The sequence below is a fragment of the Somniosus microcephalus genome, chromosome 8 (genome assembly GCF_052327205.1).
Source record: "Somniosus microcephalus isolate GS21.2 chromosome 8, FLI_Smic_1.0, whole genome shotgun sequence".
Lineage (NCBI taxonomy): Eukaryota > Metazoa > Chordata > Chondrichthyes > Squaliformes > Somniosidae > Somniosus > Somniosus microcephalus.
Genome location: NC_140994.1, coordinates 198,193,599 through 198,218,231, shown reverse-complemented (window position 1 = coordinate 198,218,231; position 24,633 = coordinate 198,193,599). Strand labels below are relative to the sequence as shown.

The following is a 24,633-nucleotide window of genomic DNA, read 5'->3' as shown; positions in this document are numbered from 1 at the left end:
ATCACAGCTAGTGTTTGTACCCGAGCTCTCCAATCACACCAGGGTGTTTGTAACCAGGCTCTCCAATCACACCAGGGTGTTTGTACCCGGGCTCTCCAATCACACCAGGGTGTTTGTACCCGGGCTCTCCAATCACAACAGGGTGTTTGTACCCGAGCTCTCCAATCACACCAGAGTGTTTGTCCCCGGGCTCTCCAATCACAGCAGGGTGTTTGTACCCGGGCTCTCCAATCACACCAGAGTGTTTGTACCCGGGCTCTCCAATCACACCTCGTGTTTGTACCCGGGCTCTCCAATCACAACAGAGTGTTTGTACCCGGGCTCTCCAATCACACCAGGTTGTTTGTACCCGGGCTCTCGAATCACACCAGAGTGTTTGTACCCGGGATGTCTAATCACACCAGAGTGTTTGTACCCGGGCTCTCCAAGCACACCAGAGTGTTTGTACCCAGGCTCTCCAATCACACCAGGGTGTTTGTACACGGGCTCTCCAATCACACCAGGGTGTTTGTAACCGGGCTCTCCAAGCACACCAGAATGTTTGTATCTGGGCTCTCCAATCACACCAGGGTGTTTGTACACGGGCTCTCCAATCACACCAGGGTGTTTGTAACCGGGCTCTCCAAGCACACCAGAATGTTTGTACCTGGGCTCTCCAATCACACCAGGGTGTTTGTACCCGGGCTCTCCAATCACACCAGGGTGTTTGTACCCGGGCTCTCCAATCACACCAGGGTATTTGTACCCGGGCTCTCCAATCACACCAGGGTGTTTGTACCCGGGCTCTCCAATCACACCTAGTGTTTGTACCCGGGCTCTCCAATCACACCTAGTGTTTGTACCCGGGCTCTCCAATCACACCAGGGTGTTTGTACCCGTGCTCTCCAATCACACCAGGGTGTTTGTACCCGGGCTCTCCAATCACAGCTAGTGTTTGTACCCGGGCTCTCCAATCACACCAGGGTGTTTGTACCCGGGCTCTCCAATCACACCAGAGTGTTTGTACCCGGGCTCTCCAATCACACCTAGTGTTTGTACCCAGGCTCTCCAATCACACCAGGATGTTTGTACCCGGGCTCTCCAATCACAGCAGGGTGTTTGTACCCGAGCTCTCCAATCACACCAGAGTGTTTGTACTCGAGCTCTCCAAACGCACCAGAGTGTTTGTACCGGGGCTCTCCAATCACACCAGTGTGTTTGTACACAGGCTCTCCAATCACACCAGGGTGCTTGTAACCGGGCTCTCCAAGCACACCAGAGTGTTTGTACCTGGGCTCTCCAATCACACCAGGGTGTTTGTACCCGGGCTCTCCAATCACACCAGGGTGTTTGTACCCGGGCTCTCCAATCACACCAGAGTGTTTGTACCCGGGCTCTCCAATCACACCAGAGTGTTTGTACTCGGGCTCTCCAATCACACCAGAGTGTTTGTACCCGGGCTTTCCAATCACAGCAGGGTGTTTGTACCCGGGCTCTCCAATCACACCAGGGTATTTGTACCCGGGCTCTCCAATCACACCAGGGTGTTTGTACCCGGGCTCTCCAATCACACCAGGGTGTTTGTACCCGGGCTCTCCAATCACACCTAGTGTTTGTACCCGGGCTCTCCAATCGCACCTAGTGTTGGTACCCGGGCTCTTCAATCACACCAGAGTGTTTGTACCCGGGCTCTCCAATCACACCTAGTGTTTTAAACCGGGCTCTCCAATCACACCTAGAGTTTGTCCCCGGGGTCTCCAATCACACCAGAGTGTTTGTACCCGGGCTGTCCAATCACACCTAGTGTTTGTACCCGGGCTCTCCAATCACACCTAGTGTTGGTACCCGGGCTCTCCAATCACACCAGAGTGTTTGTACCCGGGCTCTCCAATCACACCTAGGCCTAGAAATTCAGTTGTGCGCGCCAGCCGTTAGCGCCTTAGGAGGAGTAGATCGCGAGCGCTAGGCGCTTATCGCCCGGGCGCAGCGCGATCTGCGCCTCTCCCCAACTTCAGGACACATTTAGCGCCGGTGCAAAGTCTTAGCGCGCGCCCTGCTGCGCGCACAGATCATGACGTCATTTAATAGTGCAACGCCCTTTGTGTGCCCCAAACCGGAACTTCACTCGCGTCGGCCCATTGTGCGCCGGGCGGCCCGAGCGACTGTGAAGTGGAACGGTACACAGGCCAGCCGGGCCGCGGGGAGCGCAAATTAAAGGGCACTTACCCAGCAGTATAAAGGCCAGCCATTTTGCAGCATTCACTCTTGTGCAACGGTTTTTTGGACAGAGACCAAGGAGGAGAGTTTACTGGTTTGGACAAACATTTGGACAGGTATTTTTGGCTCAGGCCAGAGCTTACCAATTATCTTTGCCTTCATTCAGAGCTCAGTGTTTGCCAGCATATAATGGGGGCTGCATTGGGTGGCAACGCTGAATTTCAGCCTTATGCCAGAAGGGCTTACAGACGCCGTGAGAGAGTGGCAGTCCTGGCTAGACGCAGAGGGGGCAACAGGCGTCGCCAACTGAGGCCTTACCCACGCAGGGTATACCGCCAGCAGACCTCCTATCTGACCATGTCTGCCGCGATGTGTGTTAGGAGGCTGCGATTCCGAAGGGAGGTGGTTGCAGACATCTGCCGGCTGCTTCAGAGAGATCTGCAGCCACAGCTGATGCGCAGGACGTCTCTGTCGGTGGCAGTGAAGGTGACGGTGGCTCTCAATTTCTATGCCTCCGGCTCCTTCCAATCCGCTACTGGGGCCATCGCTAACATCTCCCAGTTCGCCGTGCATTGCTGCATCCGCCAGGTGACCGAAGCCCTTTTCAGAAGGAGACATCAATTCATCTCCTTCCCCATGACCCTGGACAAGCAGCAGCAGCGTGCAGTGGGGTTTGCAAGAATAGCGGGCTTCCCCATGGTGCAGGGCGCCATTGACTGCACGCATGTGGCTTTGCGGGCACCTCTTGAGCATGCCGAGGAGTACCGCAACCGGAAGGGCTACCATTCCCTCAATGTACAGCTGGTGTGTGACCACAGGCAGCGCATCCTAGCTGTCAATGCCCGCTTTCCAGGCAGCAGCCACGATGCCTTTATCCTGCGACAGACAACTGTGGCTGACATGTTCCAGGCACAGCCTCCCCCAAGAGGATGGCTTATCGGGGACAAAGGCTATCCTTTGTGTACCTGGCTCATGACCCCGCTCCGCGCGCCCACGACCCCTGCTGAAGAGGCATACAACGAGAGCCGTCAAGCGACGAGGAACCTCATAGAACAATCGGCGTGCTCAAGCAACGGTTCCGCTGTCTCGATCGCTCCGGGGGAGCCCTCCAGTATTCGCAGGATCGAGTCTCCCAATTCGTCGTCGTTTGCTGCATGCTGCACAACCTGGCTATCCTCAGGACTCAGGCACTGCCACCTCACGTTGGACCACCACCTCAGGAGGAGGAGCAGGAGGAGCATGAGGACGACGAGGACGAGGAGTACCAGCCCAGGAGGGACGCACAAGGTCCAAGGGCCGCCCGTCGGCGGCTTATTGAACGTCACTTCTAGGCCCCCTGTCAGGGAATGGCTTGTGCCAATGATAGAACATGATTGCAGCCACTCCGCAAGCCCTCAGCCGGTTAAGGCAACAAATACTTCAAAGATCAAACATGGACAATGTGAATAAATGAAATGCTTTATTGTACAAACTCTGGGCCCTTCCCACATGAAAACCAAAAACAGACAAAACCACCAAAAAACACTCAAACACATTACTCGCTCCCACAACCTGGAGAGGATTAACAAAATAGGGCAACTAAAATGGCCGTCATTCTCGGCCTTCGTCAAAAACAAACATCACATCATCGGCCTTCAAAAAACAAACATCCAATTCTCGGCCTCAAGAAACAAACACAAATGGCCACACATTCGACTATTTGGCCCGCTAGGGCGATGCCTTGGCCATCTTTGGGTGGCCCCTGCCCGCCCTGCTGCTCCGCCTCAAAGTAAGGCCATTGGCTGCTGCAAGGCTGGGGGCAGGCTCCTGAGGGGCACATGTCGTGACGGCAGATGCCCTTGGGGGTCGGCCGAGTCGCGGTCTGGCCGTCGAGCGGGCGGCTGTTGATTGCTGCAGCTGTGGCTGGCCAGCATCAGTCGCTGCAGCAGCTCCCGGCAGCTCCACTGGGGGAGTGGCAGTGGCGGCTGGAGGAATGGCGGCAAGCTGGCGGATGGCAGGCGCTCGCTGGTCGCCTGAGACACTGGCACTCGCCCGGGCCAGCACTGCAGCATGCGCACCAATCTGCCGAGGGACAGACCGCTGTGCTGCTGCAGCGCGCCGGGTGCCCTGGCGATGGCTGGTTGACACAGCGAGTGTGGCAGCAGTGAGTGCCCGTGTTGACCTGTTCACTGACCGCAGCAGAGCAGCCAGTGACTGGACGGCACCACTGATCACCTGGCCAGTCGCTGACAGATCTGCCCGGTATTCCGCCCAACTGGTGGCCTCTAAGGGCCCGAACTCGGCCACACTCCGAGAGAGGGAATCGATGGACTCAGGCAACCATGCCACTGCCGCCATGAGCTCCGTGTGCCGGCGCTCCAAGTCCGCGGACAAGTCTTCGAGGCGTTCCATCTCCTCGGCGAAGAGCATCTCCTGACTGGAGGCCGGACTCTCCCTCTGGGGAGAAGGCCGCCGAGCTGGCCGACCCTTCCTGCGTTGCTGGAGGCCGCTGGGCCCAGCAATTGGACTCCCCTCCGATGCATCCCCCCTCTGGGGAGAAGGCCGCCGAGCTTCCACCCCCCTCCCGCCTTTCTGCAGCACGCAGGTCCCAGGAGCTCCCCTCCCCTTCGACACTTCCGCCACGCTGCCCTCCAGGGAAGACGTGTCCCCTACATTGGCCTGGGTGGCCGCGGCTGAGGGTTCCCCTGATGGGCCGCCTTCCTCTTGCTCCTCCTCCTGCTCCTCCTCGGAGGGTCTGTCACTGGCAAGTTGAGGGACCTCCTCTTGACCATCTGAAAGCAGGAAGGCACAAGAGTAGCTTTAGAGTGAGGAGAGGGCGTCAGTGCGGGATGCATGAGTGGTGGCATTCAGCGCACTGGTCGGACAGTGGCAAAGGATGTAGATCTGATGCGCAAGTGGGACGAGAGAGGTGCAAAAGGTGATGTCCTTACCATTGCTGCCCAGAACAGGGTCGGCATCTCCACATGCAACGGGCCCAATCACCCGGCCACCCATGAGGCGCTCCACGCGATGTTGCAGGTCAGTGAGTGGCTGGATATGGGGTCGGCCTCCCCCGGTCGCAGTCCGGCTCTTGCGATTATTCGCCAGCTTGGCCTGCAAGAGAAAGGACGGCCTCTAAGTACAGTCTGTCGCCGTGATCTTGTGTGTACTGCCTCCCATGGTGGAATAGCCTGGCCAGTGTGTCGCCATGATCTGGTGTGCACTGCCTCCCATGGTGGAATAGCCTGGCCAGTGTGTCGCCATGATCTGGTGTGCAATGCCTCCCATGGTGGAATAGCTTGGCCAGTGTGTTAAGTGCAGAATGTGCAATTGATGCTCATGCCTGTCCCATAGCTGCTGGATGAAGGCTGGCCATTAGAGCTTTCAGGTCCCTTTGCCCATAATGTGAGGTGCACATGCAAGGATGAGGAGGTCATTGGAAAGGGTACTCACCCTGACAATGCGTGTGAGGTCATTTAACTTTTTGCGGCATTGGGCACCGGTCCTGGGGACGTCGCTGTTGGCTGACAGCTTGCTGGCGACATGCCTCCAGGCTCTCCTGTAGACGCGGACCGTCGCCTTCTTGCCATTGTCCGGGTACAAAACATGACGCCTCTTCTCCACAGCAGCAAGCAGCACACTCAGATCACGCTCTGAGAAGCGCTGCGCACGTTCACGGGCCTTCTCCATGTCTTCAGGCGCTATTTGGGTCCAGCAGCAGTGTTCAGGCCTAGCTGGAGGGCTCCACTATCCAGGGCGTGGCAGCAGACACAGTCGACCCTTCCCCCTTAAGAGCTGGCCGGCGCCAGGGTGTCTGCTGTCAATCACGAGCCCGGCCTCGGCGCTATCGATCACCACCTCCGGCTTAGCGCCCAAAGAGAGGCGTCCAGCAGCAGTTTTAGCGCTCGCCCGAACTAGTAGGGCGAAGCTAATGAATATTGGAGAAGTGGCATAGATTTGGCGGCAGCCGCAAACTTTAGCGGACGCCCCACTTTAGCGCCCCAAAAGTGGCGTCAATGAATTTCGAGGCCCTAGTGTTTTAACCTGGACTCTCCAATCACACCTAGTGTTTGTACCCGGGCTCTCCAATCACACCAGAGTGTTTGTACCCGGGCTCTCCAATCACACCTTGGCCTAGAATTTCAGTATAGCCAGTTTTGGGGCGCTAACGTTAGCGCCCGCCCCAAAGTTGCGCCCCCTTGCCGGAAATTCAGTCGCTTTGCCCTAAGAGGTTGCTGGAGCGCTAAAAGAGGCGTTCCACTACTATCTTTAGGCGCTAAGCCGGCGGTGCAGAGGGATAGCGCCGAGGCGGGGCGCAGCGCGGGTGCGGTCATTTTTTGATTGACAGCAGACCCCGTGGCGCCGACCAGCTCTTAAAGGGGGAAGGGACGATTTGGTCTGCTGCCACGCCCTGCACACTGCAGCTTTGCAAATAGGCCTCAACACTGCTGCTCAGCCCCAGGGAGTCATGGCAACGCCAGAGAAGGCCCGTGAGCGTGCCCTGCGCTTCTCAGAGCGTGATCTGGGAATAATGGTGACAGCTCTGGAGAAGAGGCGCAGGATCTTGTTCCCAGAGACTGGGAGGAATCCGACCCACCAAGAATACACCAGAGCCTGGAAGCAGATCGCCAACAGGGTGACGTTTAACGGCGATGCCCCCAGGACCCACAAACAATGTCGGAAAAAATACAACGACCTGACCAGGATTGCCAGGGTGAGTACCCTTTCCAGTCTCCTCCTCATTCTTGCATGTACACCTGACATGATGGGCAAAGGGAGCTGAAAGGCCTAATGGCCAGCCCTCAGCCAGCAGCTTTGGGACAGTCATGAGCATCAATTGCCCATTCTGCACTCTACACTCTGGCCAAGCTATTCCACCATGGGAGGCAGTGCACAGTACATCAGGGCTACACTCTGGCCAAGCTATTCCACCATGGGAGGCAGTGCACACTACATCAGGGCTACACTCTGGCCAAGCTATTCCACCATGGGAGGCAGTGCACACTACATCAGGGCTACACTCTGGCCAAGCTATTCCACCATGGGAGGCAGTGCACAGTACATCAGGACTACACTCTGGCCAAGCTATTCCACCATGGGAGGCAGTGCACACTACATCAGGGCTACACTCCGTACTTACAGCCCGTCCTTTCTCTTGCAGGCTAAAGTTGCCTATAATCGCCAGGCCCGTGCCAGGACCAGGGGAGGCCGCACCAAGCTGCAGAGGCTCACTCCCCTGGAGGAGCGCGTGAGTGGGCTCATGGGAGCCCGGCTGATCGTGCCCACAGCGTGCGGAGTAGCCGACCCTCCACTGCCCGGCAATGGTAAGGACCTCGCCTTTTGGCCCTCTCGCGTCGCACTTGCGCATCCGAGCTACCTCCTTTGCCACTGTCCCACCAATGCACTGAATGCCACCAGTCCTGACTCCCTCGCTGACGCCGTCTCCTCACTCTGAAGCTACTCTTGTGCATTCCTGCTTTCAGCTGGTGACGACCAGGTCCCTGAAGCTGCCAGTGACAGCCCCTCCGAGCAGGAGGAGGAGGAGGAGGAGGAGGAGGAGGAGCAAGAGCAAGCCGGGCCATCAGGGGAACACTCAGGTCCCGCAGGAGAGGACAAAATGATTGACACGTCCTCACTGGACGAGTGCCTGGACCAACTGTCGCAGGGGATTGCAGCTGCTGGGACCAGTGGCGTCCAGCCACCCAGGAGTCCTGCGCGTGGGCCGCGGCCTTCCCCCCAAAGGGGGGAAGGATCAGAGGGGAGTGCAGTTGATCGGGACACTCGCCACCACCAACGTGGCAAGGTTCCCCTAGTTCGGTCCCCTGCTCCCCAGCGGGAGAGTCCCGACTCCAGTCCGGACACCTTCACCTCGGAGGAGGCGCGGAAGCTGGACAAGATGGCCGAGGATTCGGACCGGCGCCACACGGAGCTCATGCGCGTGGTGGGGCGCATGCCTGAGGCCATCGAGTCGCTGGCGACCAGTGTGCGCGAGTTTGGGGCATCAACTGCCGCGAGTGGCCGCATGCTCACTGATGCCGTCAAGTCCCTGGCGGGTGTGATGCGGGCGCACACCAGGACAACAGGGGCACTCACTGCTGCCACGCGCGCTGTCTCAGGCAGGCATCGCCAGGGCACCCGCCGCGCTGCAGCATCCCAGCGAGCCGCCCCTCGGCTGATTGGTGCGGATCCTGCAGTGCGGGCCCGGCCGAGTGCCAGCGCGCCACAGCACCAGCCAGCGCATCCCAGACGCCAGCTTGCCCACATTGCGCCATCCGTCGCCGCCACTCCCCCACTGGGGCGTCAAGGGCAAGCGGCTGGAGCTGATGGTGGCCAGGCTCAGGTGCGCCACTCAGCAGCCGGCCCCTCGAGGCCCGAAGGCCGTGTAGGCCGCCCCCCAAGGGCATCTGGCGGAAGGACATCTGAGCCTCAGGCGCCTTCCCCCAGCCTCGCAGCAGCCACTGGGCAGAGCTTGCGAAGGAGCAGCAGGCCGGGCAGGGGAGGCAAAAGGCTGGACAAGGACTCGCCCTCGCGGGCCACTCAGTAGAGGGTGTGGCCAGCTTTCATTTTATATGGCGGTGGCCATCTTTCTTTTGCCCATGGTTGTTTGGTTCGTGGGCTTATTTTTTGCGTTAAGGCCGAGGTTGAGGCCAGGTTTGTACAAATGTGAAGTTACTCCTCCCCAGTTTGTGGGTGTGAGTCGTTTGTTGGGCTTTTTGTGGGGCCCGTTGATTGTTTTTGGGGATTCATGTGGGAAGGGCTTTTCATTTTTGTGTAATAAATAATTATCTTTATTCATAGAGTCTCCACGGTTGTTCTTGTTAGTGTTTGTTGGCTTCGCCGGCTGAGGGCTTGCGGAGCGGCTGCATTCATCTTCCCTCATGGCCACAAGGCATTCCCTGACAGGGGGCTTAGAAGTAACGTGTAATAAGGTGGCATCGCGCGGCCCTTGGCCCTGGTCGCTCCCTCCTGGGAACATACTCCTGCTCCTCCTCCTCCTCCTCCTCCTCCTCCTGCTCCTCCTGCTCCTCCTCCTGAGGTGCTGGTCCAACGTCAGGTGGCAGTGCCTGAGTCCTGCGGATAGCCAGGTTGTGTAGCATGCAGCAAACCACCACAAATTGGGAGACCCGGTCCGGCGAATACTGGAGAGCTCCTCCGGAGCGATCAAGGCAGCGGAACCGCTGCTTGAGGACCCCAATAGTTAGCTCGATGATGTTGCGGGTGGTTTGATGGCTCTCGTTGTATGCCTCTTCAGCAGCGGTCCTGGGCGCGCGGAGCGGGGTCATGAGCCAGGTACACAAAGGATAGCCTTTGTCCCCGAGTAGCCATCCTCTTGGGGGAGGCTGTGCCTCGAACATGTCATGCACAGTACTCTGCCGCAGGATAAACGCATCGTGGCTGCTGCCTGGAAAGCTGGCATTGACAGCCATGATGCGCTGCTTGTGGTCACACACCAGCTGCACATTCAGAGAATGGTAGCCCTTCCTGTTGCGATACTGCTCGCCATGCTCCAGAGGGGCCTGCAAAGCCACATGCGTACAGTCAATGGCGCCCTGCACCAAGGGGAAGGCCGTGAGTCTTGCAAATCCCAATGTGCGCTGATGCTGGCTCTCCAGGGCCATGGGGAAGGAGATGAATTGGCGTCTCCTTCTGAACAGTGCTTCGGTCACCTGGCGGATGCAGCGATGCGCGCTGTACTGGGAGATGTTAGCTATGTCCCCAGCAGCGGATTGGAAGGAGCCGGTGGCATAGAAGTTCAATGCCACCGTCACCTTCACTTCCACCGACAGAGACGTCCTGCACCTGAGCTTTGGACGCAGATCTCTGTGAAGCAGGTGGCAGATCTCTGCAACCACCTCCTTTCGGAATCGGAGCCTTCTAACACATCGCGCGCCAGTCATGTTGAGGTAGGAGCGCTGCTGGCGGTATAGCCTGACTGGGTAAGGCCTACGTGGCCGACGCCTGTTGCCCCCTCTGCCCCTAGCCAGGGCTGCCCCTCTCACAATGCGTCTGCGAGCCCTACGGACATGGCGCTGCAGCTCCGCGCTGGCACCCCATGCAACCCCCATCAAATCCTGGCAAACAGTCAAATTTCCAAAAGGCCACTTGCAGCGCTCTGGCCTGAGTCCAAAAATACCTGAGCTGTTGCTGCTTGAAACCAGTTAGCTATCCTCCTTGTTGTGTGTCCAGAAATGCGTTGCACAAGAGTGTTTGCTGCAAAATGGCTGGCCTTTATACTGGAGGGTACGTCCCCTTTAATTTGCGCCCCCCGGGGCCCGCGCTGGCTGTGTTGCGTTCCCTTTTTCAAACGCTCTGGCCGCCAGCCGCACAATGGGGCGGTCCGACTGAAGTTTGGAATCGGGGCGGCCAAAGGGCGTTGCAGGAGGATGTGACGTCATTTTCTGCGCGCGCATCCGGGCGGGCGCTAAACTTTGCGCCGGCGCTAACGGCCAACTTAATTTGGGGCGAGGCGCAAACTGCGTTGCGCCCGGCCGCAACACGCATAGCGCCCGACATTCACTTTTCTTTAGGCGCTAACTGCTGGCGCAACCAACTGAATTTCTAGGCCCTAGTGTTTGTACCCGGGCTCTCCAATCACACCAGGGTGTTTGTACCTGGGCTCTCCAATCACACCAGAGTGTTTGTACCCGGGCTCTCCAATCACACCAGAGTGTTTGTACCCAGGCTCTCCAATCACACCTAGTGTTTGTACTCGGGCTCTCCAATCACACCAGGGTGTTTGTACATAGAAGATAGGAGCAGGAGTAGGCCATTCGGCCCCTCGAGCCTGCTCCGCCATTCAATGAGATCATGGCTGATCATCCAAACTCAGTACCCTGTCCCTGCCTTCTCCCCATATCCCTTGATCTCGTTAGCCTTAAGAAATATATCCAACTCCTTCTTGAATATATTTAATGAATTGGCCTCAACTGCCTTCTGTGGTAGAGAATTCCACAGGTTCACCAATCTCTGGGCGAAGAAATTCCTCCTCATCTCTGTCCTAAATGGTTTACCCCTTATCCTTCGACTGTGACCCCTGGTTCTGGACTCCCCCACCATCGGGACATCCTTCCTGCATCTTGTCTGTCTAATCCTTTTAGAATTTTATAAGTTTCGATGAGATCCCCTCTCAATCTTCTAAACTCCAGTGAGTATAAGCCCAATTGACCCAATCTCTCCTCATACGTCATTCCTGCCATCCCAGGTATCAGTCTGGTGAATCTTCGCTGCACTCCCTCCATGGCAAGAACATCCTTCCTCAGATAAGGTGACCAAAACTGCACACAATACTCAAGGTGTGGTCTCACCAAGGCCCTGTACAACTGCAGCAAGACATCCTTGTTCCTGTACTCGAATCCTCTCGCTACGAAGGCCAACATACCATTTGCCTTCTTAACCGCCTGCTGCACCTGCATGCTTACCTTCAGCGACTGGTGCACAAGGACACCCAGGTCTCGTTGCACTTCCCCTTCTCCCAATCTATTGCCGTTCAGATAATAATCTGCCTTCCTGTTTTTGCCACCAAAGTGGATAACCTCGCATTTATCCACATTATACTGCATCTGCCATGCATCTGCACAATCACCCAACCTGTCCAAATCATACTGGAGTTTCTCAGCATCCTCCTCACAGCACACACACCCACTCAGCTTTGTGTTGTCTGCAAACTTGGCGATATTACATCTAGTTCCCTCGTCTAGATCATTAATATATATTGTGCTGACTAATGCCAGCCTTGGCTCAGTGGTAGCACTCTCGCCTCTGATGGGTGAGAGTTCAAGTCCCACTCCAGAGACTTGAGCACATAAATTAGGCTGACAATTCGGTCCAATACTGCACTGTTAGAGATGCCGCCTTTCGGATGAGAGGTTAAACCAAGACCCCATCTGTCCTCTCAGGTGAATGTAAAAGATCCCACAGCACTATTCAAAGAAGAGCAGGGGAGTTCTCCATAGTGTGCTGGCCAATATTTATCCTTCAAGCAACATCACTTAAAAAAACAGATTATCTGGTTACTAAAAAGAAAAGACTTGTATTTATATAATGCCTTTCATGACCAGCGGACTTCCCAAAGCACTTTACAGCCAATTAAGCACTTTTGAAGTGTAGTCACTGTTGTAATATGGGAAATGTGGCAGCCAATTTGTGCACAGCAAGCTCCCAAAAACAGCAATGTGATAATGACCAGATAATCTGTTTTAGTGATGTTGATTGAGGGATAAATATTGGCCAGGACACCGGGGATACCTCCCCTGCTCTTCTTTGAAATATTGCCATGGGATCTTTTACATCCACCTGAGAGAGCAGACGGGACCTCAGTTTAACATCTCATCCAAAAGACAGCACCTCTGATAGTGCAGCACTCCCTCAGCACCGCACTGGAGTGTCAGCCTAGATTTTTGTACTCAAGTCTCTGGAGTGGAATCCACAACCCTCTGAATCACTATCTCATTGCTGTTTGTGGGACCTTCATGTGTGCAAATTGGCTGCTGTGTTTCCTACATCACAGTAATGACTATACTTCAAAAGTACTTAATTGATTTTAAAGTGCTTTGGGACATCCTGAGATTGTGGAAGGTACTATATAAATGCACATTCTTACTTACTATATGGGCAGTCTGTATCATATTGTGAAACCATTAAATTTCAGACTGATATGTGCAAATACAATATACAAGATATTCTTCTAATATAGAGAATGTATTTCTCTGTACGCTAGCTATAACAAAATCATAGACTTTTACTGGGCAGAACATAAAAGTGGGCTCTGAGCAGGAGGAAGAAGGGTTGGGGAGAGAAAGCACAGCTAAAGGGTAATGATGTCACAATGTTTCAGAAAGAAATAGATATATAGACAAGATTTTAGATTTTTTCCTGATAATCTGTTCTATTTCTCTCTATTTCCTTCATTACAACAGTGACTACACTTCAAAAAGTACTTCATTGGCTGTAAAGCACTTTGGGACGTCCGATGGTCGTGAAAGGTGCTATATAAATGCAAGTCTTTCTTTCTTTTTATGTAGTATTAAATCTTACCTCTAGAAATGAATGTAACCCAACAAAATTATTACTTACATTCAGTCCTGCATGTCCCTTTTCACCTTTCTCCCCAGGTTCACCCTAAAATAAATTCCATGACATCTGTTAAAATCTACTGACTGTAGATTAAAGATTAAATGCAACCATAATTAAATACAATGTTATGTTTTATGATTTAATTAAGTACATGTTATACAATGATAATCAAATCATGTACTGACCTTTATCCCTTTCAGGCCCAGAATGCTAGCCTCCCTTGATTTATCTTTATACATTGTAGAAAATTGACAACATTTGTTGTCCAAAATAGTTTTAATGCACCAAATTAATTTATTTGGCAGATCTGGTCTTTGAGAAATCTTTGCTGCTTTTCCCTTTAGCAACAATTAGTTTCCCTTCTACAACATCTTAAACAAAGCAAAACATCTGTGGGTGCTTTGCATCCTTAGGATATTGAGCAAAACTTTAGTACTTTAGAATTAAGGGAGGTGACCAAAAGTGTGATTGAAGAGGTACATGTTGAGAAGGCTTTTGAAGATGTAGCGAGATGTAGCACACAGTTTGGGAAGGGATTTCCAGAATGCTGGGGCATGATGACTGAAGGTTCTGTCACCTTTGGTGGATTGGAGGGCTATGTTTGGAGGGGTGGAGAGTACAAACTGGGACATTGTTCGGGAGAAGGTTGCAGAGGCAGGGTGGAGCAAGGCCATAAAGAGATTAATAGACATGGACAGCATTTTTGAAATCAATGCCTTCGGAGTTGGAGAGCCAGTGGAGGTCAGGAATGATAGAGATGAGAGATGAAGTGCACTTATTGTGGGATAGGAAGTGGGGAGAACTGGTTCAACTCTTGCTTTTACTTTCCTGATCATTTCTGTGTTAGCGACATAACTGAAGCTATGTTGACTTGGTGATAAGGACAGCTTCATACTTCATTCTTTCCCTTCAATTAAATCTGGTATCGAACCATGGTTGAATGATGCCTATTGTTTTAGAGTCTCTCATAAAAATTCTGCCTATCACACTTGACATTGTGATCCGTCTGAAGCATCATGAGCCAATGATATTCTCTGCTTGTAAACTCTGCAAATCCACTATTAAAGCTGCCAAATGCAACTAGCTGGACAACAGCCTCTCAAATTACTGGGTCATTCCCATAGTCAATGACTCACCCTTTAACTCTTTTTCCATTAACTCACGGGTTCCCTAGGGCTAATACCTCTCTCCTATTCTGTTCCTTCATATCAATGATCACCTCCACTCCCAACTTAACTCTATCCATTCTTTGGAGATATTCCACTCTATATTCATCAACTTTAAGTTTGCATGCCTATGATGCACTTGAACTCCAATTCTCTTACAGTGCAATGACCAAATCATTACACGTTGATCTCCTCCATGTCCTTCAATGGGCAATGCAAATCTTGCTTCTTTCAGTTCTTCAAAAACTCACTTCCTCCAAGTTTCTCACATTTCTAACTAAAAGTTCTATCTTTAATGACCCCCACCTTATTTATTGTCCATGTATCAATATTCTTGGCTTCATTGTTTCCTCTGAGCTCAAATGGATCGAGCGCATCTTCCAGATTACTGACTCAAGCTCCAAGAAGCTTGATTTGCTCTTTACTGCCAAAATGTTCTTCCCCGCGCCCCCACCCACCGCCCCCTCCCCCGCCTCAACAATCAATAAAATCTTGCATTGAATATAAAGAACATCCTAACGCACTTTACAAATAGGCATAATGGTAATGAATGCTAAGCCAGAAAGGAGAGATTAAGAGGGGTGACCAAAGGCTTGGCTCCTGGTTGGCGGCCTCCAGCAGTGTGTTTAAGGACCGCTGGTCAGGCCACAGTAAGCCCAGAAAAACGGAGCAGAACATGCACAGCACATGATCCGCCCTGTCCTAAAACAGGTGCTAGGCCCCTGATTAGCATATTGCCTTACTTACCTTCAGTAAACTGTACCTATGGGAGCTAATATTCCTAGTTGCACTTGGATGGAGGAACAGTTGGAGGAAGAGAAACAGCAGCAGCAGCCACTGCAACCAGTACATGCAACAGCTGGGCCTATTAGAAGGCAGAAGGCAGAAGGCGAGAGGGGCAGCTCGTAGGAGGCCATACCCACCACACAGGCTATACAGACCAAGAGTCACTTTCTTGGATCTATCCGAGGAGCAGTGCATCAGGAAGCTTTGCTTTACCAGGCAGGTTGTTGCAGGCCTCTGCAGCCTCCTGCAACTGGTCCTACTGCCTATATAGCAAGAGACCATGCTTTGCCAGTGGCTGTCAAAGTCACCATAGCCCTTAACTTCTTTGGCACTCGCTCCTTCCAGTCTGCTACAGGGGATATTTCCTGCATTTCCCAGGCTGCAGTACACAGCTGCATTAAGCAGGTCACCAATGCCCTATTCGCTAGGGCTAAGCAGTACATCATCTTCCCCATTGTTGCCAACACTCAACAGGAGAGGACTCAGGGATTTGCAGCAGTGGCTGGCTTCCCTTGTGTCCAGGGCGTTGTTGACTGTACACATGTTGCCATAAGGGAACCAGAATAGCAGCCAGCAGCATTCATGAGTAGTAAAGGCTACCACTCAATTAACGTCCAGCTGGTCTCCGATCACAGAAATGGGATCATGCAAGTTTGTGCAAGATACCAAGGCTGCTGTCCTGATACATTTATCCTGCAACAATCAACCATCCCCACTCCCCCAATATTTGGCCATTTCGCCAAAGTAACAGGATGGCAGTTGGGGGATGTGCAACTCCCACCTATGTGGTTCATAACACCCCTCCGCAAAACCTCCTGAGCAACACCGGAATAATCAAAATCATGGGACCACCAGGATGATTACTGAATACACCATAGGTCAGGTTCAGGTGTCTGGACAGATCTGGGGGCTCCCTACAATACGCCCCACCTCCCTCTTTGCTCATACCTCCTCCACAAGAACCTCCAAGGAGGTATTTGAAAACCTGGGGGCAGCCCTGCGACTCATCCTCCTAATGGTCCTTCTTCCAGCAGTGTAACAAGCAAATCTGACAGCAGGGAATGCAACCTGGCTTTAAGAGGTGCATTCCGGCTTTAAATTGACCTCAGGCGGGTGGCCAGAAATTGTGCCGCAAAAATGGGCAGGCTGCCCATTTCCCGACACTGAGCAGGGCGGCTGTGGTGAGTGCCCGGCTCAGTCAGCAGTTAAAATGCCAAATAAAAATAAATGGCCTTAGCCGCCCAAAAAAAAGGCGCTTCGAAATCGACACAGGATGGGATTGGAGCAGGAAATGGACCATTTCAACTCCCGCTCTGCTCGGTTTCCAACAAGCCTGTGGAATTAAAATTCCCCCATTGATTTGCTACTTGGCAGCACATGGGTAAAGTTCTGTGCGTGGCTGAAAGAGATTTTTTACAGCATTCTGGGATGATCTCAAAGGAGTGACCTGGCAGTGCTGGAATTTTAAATCATGTGCAGAGCTTTGCCACCACACCCTGATAAGTGGACAGGAACCTAGCAAAACTGTCACTGTATAATGCCAATCATTTGCATGTACAATAATATCAGTACTTGGGCAGAATGTTTGCCAGCCTTTTGGGGACTGTTGCACCTCTATAAATTCACTGGAACATAGCTTGATGTTGAAAAGGATTCTTTGCCCTGATTAGAATATTGGAATCTGTAATTCAACTAAATTCTTTGAAGGTGGATTGATATGTAATATATAAAATGACCATACCTCCTGGTAATCAATTATTGATTATCATCCAATTAAATTAGTTATGTCACAGTAATTTATCCTTCAGCTTAGAGCTCACACACCAATGACATGAAGCATGCCATTCAGATAAACTTCAACTTTCCATAGTCCTATCCCAGGGATTTTGAGCTGCTATCCCTGTATTCAAATACCCCGAGGTACTCTAACCACAAGTGGCCATGCATGTGATTGGAGTCCAAATTAGGTTAATTAAGCAATAATGATTAGATGGAAATACAGCATAGAATTCTGCAAAGTGTCATTTCAATTAAAAATTTCTATCATACTAAATTTTCGGTTTTAGCTGCCTGTAGTATTTATTTATTGCTAATGAACTAAAGGACAATTGAAATAAATCTAAAAAGCTGAACTTGATTACAAATATTAATATATATATGTTTTTGTTGCAAAGCTATTTGAAGGATAATTCTTTCATTTGATGTTTTATGAGTTCTAACAAGCTTCAGTGATATAAAACAATTATTTTTGTACTTAAAACTCCGCCATAGAAATCAAACTGCTTTTATAAAACAGCTGTACTGGGAAATTTGTTTTGTTTGGGAAGCTTTGCCTTGTTCTGTCCATATAAAATATTTTATTGTAACATGAAGGTATTAATTTGGTAAACTATCAGCTTGGTTCAATGGTAGCACTCGCATCTCTGATCCAGAAGATTGTGGATTCAAACCCATTCCAGGACTTGATCACATCATCTACACTGACACTTAGTGTAGTGCTGAGAGAGAACTTCATTGTTGAAGGGGTTGTCTTTCAATGAGATGTCAAAGCAAGGTCCTGCCTGCCTGTTCAGTTGGATATAAAGGATCCTATGGCACTATTTGTAGAAGAGCAGGTAGTTCTCCCGGTGTCCTGACCAACACTCCCTCAACCAACACCACCAAACAAAAATATACTAACTGATCATTCATCTCATTTGTTTTTGTTGAACCTTATAGTGTGTGCAAATTGGCTGCTAGGTTTGCCTCCATAGCTACTGCATTTGAAAAGTAGTTCATTGGCTGCAAAGTGCTGTGGGACTTCCTGAGGATCTGATAAAGTGCAATATAAATGCAAGTTTTTTTTCAGTTTTTCATCCCCTTGGACATTGTCGAAAGACTGTTTACATGTTATCACGTCTTGGTCTTTCTTTTACAGAAAAGGTAAGGACTCAGGTAAAGACTAATGACATATTGGGTTGAATTTCCAGGGGGGTTCCCCCAATCATCATAATTTCAGTGGAAGAGCCAAGGAAACCCCGGAGAAATGGTATAAACAACGATTGCGCTGTTTCTTTGGGGTTTCTGCAGCTGTTCCGCTGAAGTTATGGCAGATAATCAGGAGAACTTACATTGCTATATATGTATTTAGAAAACAAAATAATTTATCGTTTACCTTTAATCCTACCAATCCACTTAATCCCTGGGGACCCGCAATGCCGTTTATTCCCTGCATAAATGAGGAACGTGTAAGCACAAATTGCAAAATATTCAGTAAAAACACACTCGCAAAACATACGGTTTATCATCACTATATTGCCAGCAGTCAGATGCTAGCATTCAGCATCTGTATTATGTTGTATGAACGACAAGTCCGGTAAAAAGAGCTGAGCAGGGAGCAATCTAAGGGGTGGATTTTAATCTTTGTTAATGTTAATGAAAAAGATATAAATTCAATTTGGTGTAATGTCAGGATAAAGCTTCAATATGCTACTCAACCATCTGTGGTACTGCTCTGAGAATTCATACCCTTCCAAAGGTTAGTGAGAAAAAGGTAAAAAAGCCAATTATTGCTTGTTAAAGTGAACTCTCTATAGAGGAAACTATCCTGCAGTGTCAAGTTTTTTTATTTATGGTGTATTGAAAATCACTTTTAAGAAAATTTACCCTAAGCGTTTCATCTGCTTTGATGTTCAACTTGGAACAAAAGGAAACAAATATGTATCTTTCACAATTGCGTGAGGTTGTCAAACATCCATAGGTGTTAAAACAGAAAGGATGCCCTTTGACCTGGAGCCACACTTCCAGTGCCAGTACATTCAAATTGAATAATCTGGCTCCTTCTAGGATCAAGTTTAATTGTTGAAACATTTGGGAGCCTGTTAGACTTTATTCCAGCTACAGAACAATGTCTTACTTGACTTACTTTCAGAACAAAGCAAACAAGCAAGCAAGACTGCAGTTAAAGCATTCGCATATTGAACACTGGGGTCGATTTTGCCCCGAGTGGTGTTTCGCCAGCCAGCCGGTGGATTGCGCCATCTGACTGTTTAATAGTCTTGACGGGAGGCCTGGTCCATTTTGAGGGCTGGGATATTAACATATGGCCAGCAGGCTGTGGGTGGAGAACGAGAGCCGCAGAGATGACCGCCTGCTGCAACATCGAGCAGCCCAACCAGCTTCAGGCCCAGAAAAAAGAAAAAAGGAAGGGGTCCATTCTCGGGGGGTTGCACCCGATGCAGCATAGGCTCAGGTTGGTTTTTGTTGTAGATGGAGGAACACTCCTGCTCCTCCTAACCCCACAAAACTAAATTAAAATTTACCTTTTGGACTCCTCTTCAGCTGGACCACCAGCTGAAACTGTGCAGAATCTGCACAGAACAGGCTCCACCCAGTTGAGTCCTAAAATGGCAATGTCATAGGACCTTGATTTGCATATCAAAAGGGCCTCCTGACGGACTCAGGTGGGCATTCCTGCCACCCAACGGTACACCTTTGGAATGCAACGCCGGCCACACCGTTGGCAGGAACTGGGTGCTAAGTCACAACCCACTATTTTTGGGATGCTGCTGTGCCATTTTCGCCAGGTGGGAGGCCTCAAAATCTCCCCACTATTTCATCACTCCAAAAGTGAATGCACTGGCTTAATAAAAGGTGCAGTCTCTAAGTGGAGGAATTGTCAAGACAGATACCATAAAGAAAAATAATACATTAGGTATGCATGTTTTTGAGAATTATTTTATCCTAGACACTGTGCAGTGAAAAAGATGAAGAATATTAGGGGTCTTCTCCTTTGTCAGCACTTACGGGTGGTTTTCCCTGGAAACTTTAGGTGCTAAAGAGCCTCCGAGGTGGCAAAAGTGGGGTCTTGAGCTGCAATGCTGGTTTAGTCGACGCTTCGCACAAGACGCCATCTTGGTAAAGGAGTTGAAGTGCGTGCTAGGACCGGCCACCCGGAGGATCGTTAAGGAGCTGATTGCCACTTAAATTGCCTGCTAATGCTCATTAAAAAGGCTGCATGGCATTTTGGTGGCTAGCACTTGAACTAATGCCCTCTCCTAACAGCAACCAGCTGGATAGGAGCAAACAAGTTATTACTGAGGATTTTGAGCGCTGTTTAAAGGCATACTCACCTTTCACTGTTCACTTGTTGCTGGAGGTTTGAACAGGACTTTTGAAACACATTGGGAGACTTTCTGGGACAGTTTGTCAAGACTTCACCAACACACTCAACATTTATTCCGGAAATTCTCTGAGGACTTCACCTAAAGAGAATAAGTGCTGTGCTACTCTACCCTATTGGTCACCTTATAGGAGTCACCCGGAGAAGGGGAGTGCTTGGTCATGGGCATCTTGCTAGGGATCCCCCTTGGTCTGCAGGAGGAATGGGAGCAGGACATGAGGTCACGCAGAGCAGCACCAGTTGTTGCAGGAGAGAAGGACAGGAGGGCAAGTTGGCGTCCTACCTCCTGCGGGTACAGGATATCCCTCCTCCTCCACCAGGACCTCCAGTGCGGTGTCTGAGAACTTGTGCGCCCTCTCCCTCGGTCCCAGAGTCATCCTGAAACCTGCTGTTGTGCATCAGCCAGCGCACTCCACACCTTCAGTAGAAGTGGGTGCGAGGAGCCCACATACACTGCTCCACGAAAATTGCTTCTCATCAACATTTGAGTGGCAGCACGGTGGCATAGTGGTTAGCACTGTTGCCTCACAGCGCCAGGGACCCAGGTTCGAATCTGGCCTCGGGTAACTGTCTGTGTGGAGTTTGCACATTCTCCCCGTGTTTGCGTGGGTTTCCTCCGGGTGCTCCGGTTTCCTCCCACAGTCCAAAGATGTGCAGGTTAGGTTGATTGACTATGATAAATTGACCCTTAGTGTTAGGGGGATTAAATACGTGGGGTTACGGGGATAGGGTGGGATATGTGTTGGTGTAGGGGTTACGGGGATCGGGTGGGATATGTGTCGGTGCAGGCTCGATGGGCCGAAATGGCCTCTATCTGCACTGAGGTGATTCTGTGAATTCTGTGAATTCTGAGTGCTAAACCTGCAGGTGACCATTTTAGCACCTCAAATTACGGTTATCAGCAATTAGGTATAGATTTGCGAGCTAACACCAGACTTTCAAAGAGGCGTGTCTTATTAGCACAGCACCCACTTAGTGCCTTTTTTCACCATTTCACCAAATAACCCCCTTAGACTTTACTACAGGTGGTGACATCATTCTATTCTGATAAAATTAAGAAAAAACTAAAATATTAAAACAAAGATGTTAATGACAAAGTAGTCAAAGCATGCTGCGTATGAAAAAGAGTGATGAGATGTTGCACATGTCTGTATGTATGCAAAACAAGGAAACCCTATAGAAGGCACAGTCAACAGCTGGAAAGGTTTCACCAAAGACACCGTTTCATCTTACATTGTATTAGGTGACAGGACAAGATCACAAACAACGATGTACTGGAACGTGCTGACAGCACCAGCATTGAGGCTATAATAATCAATACTCCGCTCCATTGGGCTGGAGATATTGTTAGGATGGGCAACGTATGGTTACCAAAGCAGGTGCTTTATGGAGAACCGGTGGATGGCAGAAGAAAGCAGGGTAGACAACAAAGGCGCTACAAAGACACACTGCAGATTCATTTGAAGCAGTGCAATATGGCCGTTGACTCTTGGGAAACATGAACAGACAACAATAGCATGCTGAAGTGAGAGAAGGGATGAAGGGTTCTGAGCTACAATGCCATACTAGTATGGAGGCAAGACTTAAGAGATGGAAGGATAGACAACGTCAGAGGGAGAATCCCCCAGGAGCGTAGTTATGCACCCAGCTACCATGAACTTCTGCTCCCTTCTTTGTTGATACAATCATCCTTAAGTACGAGGGACCCACTAATGCTACTACTACCAAGCTATCATCAATGCTACCCGTCAAAAAATAGAATCATAAATCACACATACAAATTTCAGTCCACTGAAAAGAAGTCAGATAAAGACATATGGGCTAGATTATTGGTCAATTTATGGTCAATAGGCAGAAAGTTTAGCCCATGGCTACCTTAACACCGCTAATAAAAATCAGATTTCTATTGGTATTTCCCGAAGTTCAGATGCACACTAGATTTGTAGCAATATTTGTGCAGCTTCCACTTCACAATGATATTAAAAATGATGCATTAATTCTGGAGTTATGTATGTATCTGACTCCAAAGCATGGCACTGAGAGATCCCCTCAGGGAAACCATCCAACACCACTTGGGCTCGGCACCACAGGACGTATAACTCCAGTGTGATGTCAAGTCACATTTAAAAAGTGCTCAGGGGATCTATTAGACTTTCTGGGCACTTTTTAAACTCAGACGGAGTGATTTTTTTTTATGATTTGAGAATATAGATGAAAAATTCTCATCCCATTCTCAAATATATAAGATTTTGGGTAATGAGTGTTTAAAATCACGTTCTGTTGAAAATGTGGTAGTTTATCCACTTTCAAAATTCCACAGGATTTGCATACAGATAAACATATTAGACACTTTGAAATCCAATCCTTGAGCAACATCATCAAAATATATATTTGAATAATATATCTGAAATACATGTCCTGATTATAGTAACTGAATGCCTCAAATTCAATAAACTGCGTTGTAGGTCACTGATTTTAACACATATTGTCCAGCATATATCTTCACAATGGAAAAGAAAAATGGGGTTGAATTCCTTTGGCTGTTCCGCCTGCTCTGCTGTAAATCCAGATGTAGTCCAGTGGAACAGCTCCGAGAAAGGCAGGGCATTGGGATGGGCTGGGTCCTGACCGTAGTTGGGAACTCTCGGCTTTGTAAAGAGTGGAGCCTCCACCTGCAGCTTATAGGGTCGCTTATGCAGAGGTGGGTAGAGCCAAGGAAGGTGACTCCATATGCGGTGAGTTCCCACATCCAGGACCTATAAATAGCACTGCAGGCTGGTACACCCAGTGAGATAAGGCTTTCTGGCCTCCTGAAGGGTGTAAGTGGACCTCACCAGGATGGTCCAGGCCAGGAGGTGGACCGAACACAAGACTAGGCAAATCTTCTTTTAATAAAATTTTATAAATTTGCTTATTTCATAGATTTTCTCCTTACACAGGGGGCAGAGCAATGTAATGCATGGGATCTCGGGGGGGGGGGGGGGGCGTGTGGGCAGGGGGGGTCAGGGATCCTCTCCGGATGATAGTGGGCAGATGCTGGAGTTTCCAGCAACATAGGGCAGACAGGTGCCTAAGACATGCCTGTAGTGATGCAAATGAGGTGCCCTCCCATTGACCCCGCAAAAGTTGGTGAGGTCAGAGTTGAAGGACACTGGGAGTCCCTACATTACTGCCGGGGTTACAACCTGCCCATTTTCAGGGCCAATATATTATTTCTCATTTTTTTCCCCCCCTATCTGTTCTTTAACTTAAATCCTTGCATGCAAATTTTGAAAAGCCATGCATTTCCCCATATAATATGCATGTTACTCTACAGCTGACCACACAGTGGCAGCAAATAGAATCAGGTTACTGCTGCTAGTAATGAAATGCTGGGTAGAAACTATTGCCAGCAGCAAAAAAAGCAGATTTGTAGTTGCTTGCTTAAAGTAACAGTGGATATTATTTACATAATCACCAAAAACATCCTCCAATTTCAATAATGTCAATCTAGGTTACATGAAACTCTAGCCTTCACATTTGGGTGCCTGTTTTGTGAGCAGACAGTCAGGTAAGACACATGGCTATAATTTTAAATTATTTGAACCTTTAGGATATATCCTCAACTTGAAGGGGCTCAGGTGAATAATTTTATGAACAAAAATGTTTGCACATTTTCACAATTTTGCTTCAGTCGACAATAATCAAATCATCCTTTCTGATGGCGATCTAAAATGTTAAACATATGTAGAAGATGATCTGTGCTGAGATACAGAAATAGCCGTCTCAAAGTTCTGTTTAAAAAGGCACAGCATAAGAAATGCATTTACAAGTTAAGTGATCTACGGGTTTCATTCATGCCGTTCAAGCTGTAAAAGAATAAAACTTGTCTGCATGTAATTTATTAACTCCAAATTGACTGATGAAATGTGGTGAATTATCCGAGTGTGAGGTAGAAAACCACAACAAGGGACATATTCTGATTGCCGGTAATTTTAGTGGTGATTTATTCTCAGGAGTCTAGGTGTTAAGGTGGCTTTGTGTGATATTAATAAACATTCAAATTCTGACACAGCACAACGGTGTATAAATTCGGCCATGCAGCCCCTGTTTTTTGACCACTAACCGGCATAGTAGGCTCCCTATGTAGCGACAGGAAGCATGTGCAAATTTCCGGCCAGAAGTGCATTGCCTGCCATATTGGGAAAGGAAAAAAATCATCATGCTGCGTCCACGTCTGAAACAAGCGTCAGGCCCTTTATTAACATATGCAGAGGGGCTAACGCCTGTTTG

The 24,633-nt window shown here is 49.8% G+C and overlaps 1 protein-coding gene across 1 annotated transcript in view; it reads right to left on the bottom strand.

Moving 5' to 3' along the window:
- The window catches only part of LOC147114025 (uncharacterized), a 473,948-nt gene that overhangs the window by 311,951 nt on the left and 137,364 nt on the right, over positions 1 to 24,633 (bottom strand). Inside the window, exons 7-8 of the mRNA XM_085996182.1 lie at positions 18,355 to 18,408; positions 13,249 to 13,293 (exon numbers count right to left, since the gene is read on the bottom strand). Of these exons, the coding sequence (XP_085852308.1) occupies positions 13,249 to 13,293; positions 18,355 to 18,408 (99 nt within the window). The remainder of the gene's footprint in view (positions 1 to 13,248; positions 13,294 to 18,354; positions 18,409 to 24,633) is intronic.